At 46.1% G+C, this 6,707-nt stretch overlaps 2 protein-coding genes across 4 annotated transcripts in view; both read right to left on the reverse strand.

The window, feature by feature from the left end:
• The window catches only part of LOC116841678, a 17,645-nt gene that overhangs the window by 7,700 nt on the left and 3,238 nt on the right, over nucleotides 1–6,707 (reverse strand). Inside the window, exon 1 of one of the 2 annotated variants that reach the window (XM_032809949.1) lies at nucleotides 5,275–6,540. The exons of the other annotated variant lie outside the window; for it this stretch is intronic. The gene's annotated coding sequence lies outside the window, so the exon portion shown is untranslated. Of the gene's footprint in view, nucleotides 1–5,274; nucleotides 6,541–6,707 lie in introns of those variants that run through there. 2 annotated transcript variants of the gene reach the window in all.
• The window catches only part of LOC116841669, an 11,646-nt gene continuing 4,961 nt past the window's right edge, over nucleotides 23–6,707 (reverse strand). For both annotated transcript variants that reach the window (XM_032809900.1, XM_032809910.1), the window contains exon 2: nucleotides 23–3,104. In XM_032809900.1, the coding sequence (XP_032665791.1) occupies nucleotides 2,234–3,103 (870 nt within the window). In that variant the 5' untranslated portion in view covers nucleotide 3,104 and the 3' untranslated portion in view covers nucleotides 23–2,233. The remainder of the gene's footprint in view (nucleotides 3,105–6,707) is intronic.

Below are 6,707 nucleotides of genomic sequence, written 5' to 3' on the forward strand. Positions count from 1 at the left end.
TCTTCTCTCTCTCTCTCTCTCTCTCTCTCTCTCTCTCTCTCTCTCTTGTGCACGCACACTCATTTTCTCAAATTTTGCAAAAGGCATAAAAAATCGTAATTCACGTACAATGAAACGGCGGGGACACTTCGTTGAGGATTAGACAGTGCCCGCGATGATCGATAAAAAAACAACATGTATAATAGTGTATAATATATATACAGAGTACCAGATGTGCCTCTCTCGTCGAAAGAACGATTCTCAATGCGATTTATAAGACGATTAATTTTCTTTTTATTAGGATCACAGAATAGTAGCGCCCGAGCATAGCAATATTTTATTAAGGATATCCGGAAACGAACGGGACGAGCCGCGTTCTCCCCCCTCTCTTCCCCGCGAGTTAATAACGTCATCGTCATCGTCATCGTCGTCGTCGTCGTCGTCGTTGTCGTCATTGTCGTCTAATGTGAGCCGGAATCAGGTGCGAGTCGACTCCATTCGTTCTCGAAGATCTCGCCGACTAAAGCTATGTATGTATATATATATATATATATATATGTATATATATATATATATGTATATATATATATGTATATATATATATATGTATGTATATATGTATGTATATATATATATATACATATATATATATATATATATATATATATAGTATGTGTATGTAAATAAATGCTTAATATATTATAAAAAGGAATATAGCATATTAAAATTATTGACTAGCTTAACAATACTGCGCCAACAGTCATTGGACGAATAGCTGGAATTCTTCCATGGTGTATCATCTGTTTGTGTGCTTGTGTGTATGTGTGTGTGAAATTCGCCATAGATATTTATAATATTTTTCAAAGTTAAAACATTAGAGCGCTAGGAGTATATTGAAATAAGATCTCGGAATGCCATCGTATAATCGAAACATCCACAATTATCTTCCCTCTAAGGATCATCGATTCAGACGCTGATACGTAAGCATTATTAATCCTTTCATTCCCAACGCGCATGGCACGCGCGGGAAAAGGGTCACGGTAACAGATAATAACTTCACTCTTCAATGAAATCAGAACCCAACTTCGAATCCGCAAACATCGCAGCGTCCACGACGGAATCCACGCAACAAATAAGTAGAGAAGGTATCAATTGACCTTACAATTTGAGTTTAACGTGGAATTAATCTCGAATTATCAATTAGCTTCAATTAATAATTATTTTCTTAATTTTCAATTAAGAAAATATGACTAATCACGCCGTCGGAGGACGTTTGTAGAAACAAGTTAAGTATAGAGTATGTAATATATGAAAGGGTTAAACGCGCGCGAGCGCGGGACTATTGTAATTCGCCATTACTCGTAAGCCTATATAATCGATTTTCGGTTATAAATGATTATGCAATGAGTTATTTTTACGAATACTTTCCACTATGGAATGCGTTAACTGTGCTTTGCAGAGTCGTCGTTGTCGTCGTCGTCGTCGTCGTCGTCGTCGTCGTCGTCGTCGTCGTTGTCGTCGTCGTCTTTTGCCACGATATGATCTCCTTGGATAGTGTTCTTGGTCCTTGAATGTGATTATTCTTCGTGCTCCTCTTTACTTGGTTCCCGGCCGTTCCTTCGTTCCACGCGATTTTCCCGAGATTCTCGCTTCCCAAACTTCGTAGCGGATCGAAGTCGGGGGAGAAAGGGTGGCCCTCGACTCCTTCGGAAGGAACGGGCTCGTCGATGATTTATCGATTATTCACGCAACAGTAAATATACGCGAGCGTGGAAGCTGCCGTCGCGCCTTCACCCCGCCGGGAGTTCATTCCCGATGCTAACAGACTATTTCCGCGCGATTTTGCGCGCATCCGTGATCTCTCACACGCGATTTCAACGTTGATTTGCTTCGACTTGCGCTTCGCGATCTCGTCGCAAAGTGACCGTTTCTCCCCGCACGCATCTCGCGAAACGATCGTGATGTTAGCGCGATTGCGACCCGGAATTTGATTCCCAATGTATGTTCACCGAGAGATAATCTCTCACGATATCTCGCCATGACCGCTAACGATAATACCCTAATGATATAATCCCGGATAAAAAGTTCTCCCGACGGTAAGACGTGTGCGCTCTGTGTTTAATCCGTGAAGTGGCGCGTTCACGGGGCGCATCGCATGGATCTGCCGATTAGTCGTGACTAATTCGCCGACCTCCGCTTCCGCGGAATCGTGCGTGACGCGTGGTGCCTTTCGGCCGTCTCGCTCTCGCGCTTCTTAGATCTTCGACACGTAGAGCGAACGGTGCACCTGCTGCGGATTGCCGTTCTGTTTCGAATAGCGCACATTCTGAAGCAGCTCCCTGGTCTCGCTGGGCGACCCCGGGCTGAGGCTGTTGGTGGTCGAGGTCTCGACGCGATCGCTGATGATCTCCTCCTCGGTGATCTGTTCCAGATACAGCGCCGACTGCACCGCCTGATTGTCGCCGTTGACGGCTACCTGCGGCGTGTACGCCGGCGGCGGGCTCCTGGGCGGCGAACCGGCGGCCTTACCGTCCTGGATCTCTAGAGAGACGTCAGATGACACCTGCTTCATCTGCTTCGCCCGTCTGGCGTGCCGGGTGGTGAGGCCGCCGGTCTCCACGTCTCTCTCCAATCTGTGGCCGGACTTGGATCTGGTGAGCTGGCGTTGCACGTACTCCTCGAGATCGTCCTCCTCCTTCTTGGCGATCACGCGATTCAGGATGACGAGGAAGATCCCGATGAAGATGGCGAACAGACCTACCGCCACCAGTTCGTTCCACCAGCCGCCGGTGGCCTTGGTGCCCCAATGCGTCAGGTCGCCCGGCAGGAGGCCGCTCATCAGCAGGAAGGCACCCAACACCAAGAACACCACGCCGATGTGCAGCATTCCAATAGAGGTGACCACCTTCGTGTCGAGCATACCTTGGCCGGCAGCGCGGGCGGCGTGCGGGCCCTTGTGATGCCTGCCATGATGGTCCAGCGATCCGGTCGAGGCCCTAGGCGACGTCAGGCCGCTTTCGCCTGATTGCGCGCTATAACGACGCTCGCGTGCGCGACGCTGCTCATCCCGGCGCTTTCTCTGACGCTTGATGGCCAGCGCCGAGTGCAATCCAACCGCGTGCATCCTGCAACACCGGAAAGACAACCCTTGCTCAGTGTGTCCTCTACAATTCTGTTTCTATGTCGCTCTCTCCCTCTCTCTCTCTCTCTCTCTCTCTCTCTCTCTCTCTTGCTCTCTTTCACCCTCTCTCGCTCGCTCGCTCGCTCGCTCGCTCTTTCTCTCGTGACACTCTACATCGCGGACATTCTTTAGTTTCTTTTCTTTCTCTCCTTCTTTCTTTTTTGTCAGACAACTTTCGCGAGCTATACCGATCGACGAATAACGAGAGATCGATCTCGCGACATTACAAGCCAGACAGGCGTAGCAAAGAAATGCCATTTTGCGTACGATCGTGGATCGATCGCGCTACCGCGTAGGTATGCGGTACGTAGGTAGCGGTGACGAGCGTCAACAAAAGAGCAATTTGCACGCCTGCTCGTGAGCAATGTGGCGAGCAATTGTACGCGTGTACAAATTAATCGATATCACTGCTGCCGCTCCTGCCGGCGGCGAGACGAGCGAAAGAAAGTGGCTACTGGCTGGATTAAGCACCGTAACATCTCATTTCCCGGCCAATATCGTCGATCTGTCCGCTCTGCTCTGACAATTCGCGCGCTTCTATCTGCTCTGTTGACTAATGCTGCGCTACTTCTATTGATCGGTGCGATCATCGGTCTATGAGGCCTACAGGATCTATTTACAGGGTTTACAGGATGCACTGCGATGGAATAGCGCGTATCGAAAAGCTCGACGGCCACGATGACGGCGATGGCGACGACGGCGGCGGCGACGACGACGACGATGACGACATTCTCTCGGTTCTTCGAAGGGAGATCTCCTCCCGCAACGCGCATACGTCGTTTGATCGATGTCCCTTCGCTTTCACATATCGCCTCCGTTTCCTCATTCGGTCAGTAGAAAACGCGTAGTCACTGTATATATACGTGCACGTAATCGCAGAGTCGTCGATATACGTAATGACACAGCGAAGCGAACGCTTTTATATTTGTAACGTCTCTTATATTTGTTTCTTACGACTGCACTCCTCTTTCTCTTTCTCTCTCTCTCTTGTTTTATTTTTCTTTCTCCCTCCCCCTCTCGCCGTTGCTCCATCTTTCATCTTCGCTGTCAGGAAATAGCCTTCCCTCATAGCGGAGCGAAGGTCGTAGCTCGTCCTAGCTATAGATTAATATACATAACTCGTACGATAAAACGAAACAAACCATTCGATGAGTCGATAAAAAAAGCAATTTCGCCAAGTTGCACGTTTCTCGTGTTATAGCTGAAAAGCGTTGCGGTCGAGTCCCAAGTCGTTTTACTTTGCCAAGTTTTGTGATCACGTACACACACATATACACACACACGCACACACACATATCTCGAGAGACACACAAGTGGCCAGAAACTTTTCAGCGAAATTGAGAAGACTGCGAGAAACAAGAAACAAGTTGGCAATGTATACATATATATACACTGAGAGATAAAATATCGAAGAAATAAAATATATTGATTCGGTGGGTATTATTGTAATAACATACACTCACACACACACACACACACACATATATATATATATATATATATATATATATATATATATATATATATATATATAGACGTGATCATTGACTAATCTTCATTAATATCTTCAATTAATATCTCGAAATTTATTATGAATATCGCAAAACGGTATGGAACATTTATGTTCACCCCAATCCGTTCTATGTTCTCACAAACATTGCGAAAATGAATCTGGGACACTCTGTATATATATGTAAATAAAATGGTACTTGCTTCTGCAGTACATATACTTATATAAAATAAAATGTCTGTATTCTTCTGTCTGTTTCCTATACACTTCTAAACCTTTTGACTAACTTGGACCAAATTTTACATATGTACCCTCTAGAACTTTGCGGAAAGTATAAATTACATGAAATCTGGACACTTCGCCTCCTTCCTCTGACTTCACTCCCTTGACACTTTGTCTGATAACGTCGAATAATTCCACAGCTAATAAACAATACTTCTTAAATGAGAAAACACATTTTCCTGAAATCTTATCTTCTTTCATAGAAGCAATTGTTTCTTTCACGGAAAGAAAATTTTAATTTTAAATAGAAATTTTCATTCGTTTATTTAAGTTTCACAAGAGAGAATTTAGGATCAAGTTAATATACCATTATAATACTCACCGAATAAATATTTTCAATTTTTTCTCTCAGTGTATATATACGTAAGATCGAGAGCAGGGTGCGATTGATAACAATACGATATTTCACCGGCTTTGGATATTGCGGGCACGCAATATCCCGCGATTCTGATGTTTATTGACGTCGAATCTCGTCCGTACGTACATGTGCCGCGAAGATTGAACTCTGTCAAACTTGTATCGATCTCGAAGCTGTTCGATCGGCAGCAGGCAGCCGCCCAAGGAGAATCTTTACGTTCACCATCCTGATCCAATCTCGCGTTCTATCGAGGGCACTATTGTAGCGCCCGCGAGTATCGAATCTCAGCATCTCGAATCCTACCGACGAGAGATAATCTTCCCCGCCACGCTCATTTGCGTATGCATAAGCCACTCCCCGGTGGTGAACGCGTAGAAATGCACGCGAGACGAAGTAAATGGCAGCGCATTGCGTAATGTATATGCGTCATTCTTTTTCTTTCTTTTTACTTGTCCCACGTTGCACCCTCGCATGACGCCTCGGCATTGTACGTTCTCTAAAGGGCACGTCGCGAAGTAATTAAATACCGAGCACTTTGTGCGACGCAGGTGGCGATGCAATCGCTCGCCGTGTGCTCGCTCTTTCACTGTATGGCTTGCAAGGCTGTGAAATAAAAAAAGAGGGACCTCCGAAATGCGCAGAAGGGGTGAAAGTTGAAGAGTGTCCTTTATCGAGTGGCCGATATATGTATGCTATATATACTATATACTGTATACTGTATACTATATATATATGTATACATTTTTCTCTCTCCCTTTTCTCTTCCTATCACCCGGTTTCAGGTTTATTTCGCGTCGCTCTGTGAGAAAGTGTGCTATTCGCATCATAAATATTTAGCCTACGCGGAAGATATTTTTGATTCATCTTGTGTGCTCTGTCCACGAAGAGAATATCCGTAATCGCGCTTGTACATCGGCAATTTAGGCGCGCAGCTACTTGCGCGCCCGATCGATGAATCGCGCCATCGATATCTGTTGATTCATCGGAAATCTATGGCGCCCCGCCGGCGCGAGGATGCGAAAAGCAGTGGCGATGGGAAAAATCTCAAAGGTGACTTCGCAGATTTACTCCTTCATTTTACGATCACAATGCGCGGCGCCGCGAAAGCGTTTCCTGCTCGACGATCAATAAAACCATCCCCATCCCCCTTACAGAACGCAAACGCAAAGTACACGGGGACAGATAGTCAGTGCATTACACGTACAGCGACGTGGCGCTACGCATGTGTATGAGGACCCGTGAGAAGGAGAGCCGCGCGCGTCGCGAAAAAAGCGGCGAAAAGCGGACCAATTTTTGCGGATGGTTTTGGACATGCTCGACGAATCGGATTATCGCATCACTCGCAGGAAGAAAAAAAGAGAGAGAGAGAGAGAGAGAGAGAGAGAGAGAGAGAGAGA

This window comes from Odontomachus brunneus, unplaced genomic scaffold (assembly GCF_010583005.1).
Source record: "Odontomachus brunneus isolate Ranch 3 - 2012 unplaced genomic scaffold, Obru_v1 Obru_scaffold_002, whole genome shotgun sequence".
Classification (NCBI taxonomy): domain Eukaryota; kingdom Metazoa; phylum Arthropoda; class Insecta; order Hymenoptera; family Formicidae; genus Odontomachus; species Odontomachus brunneus.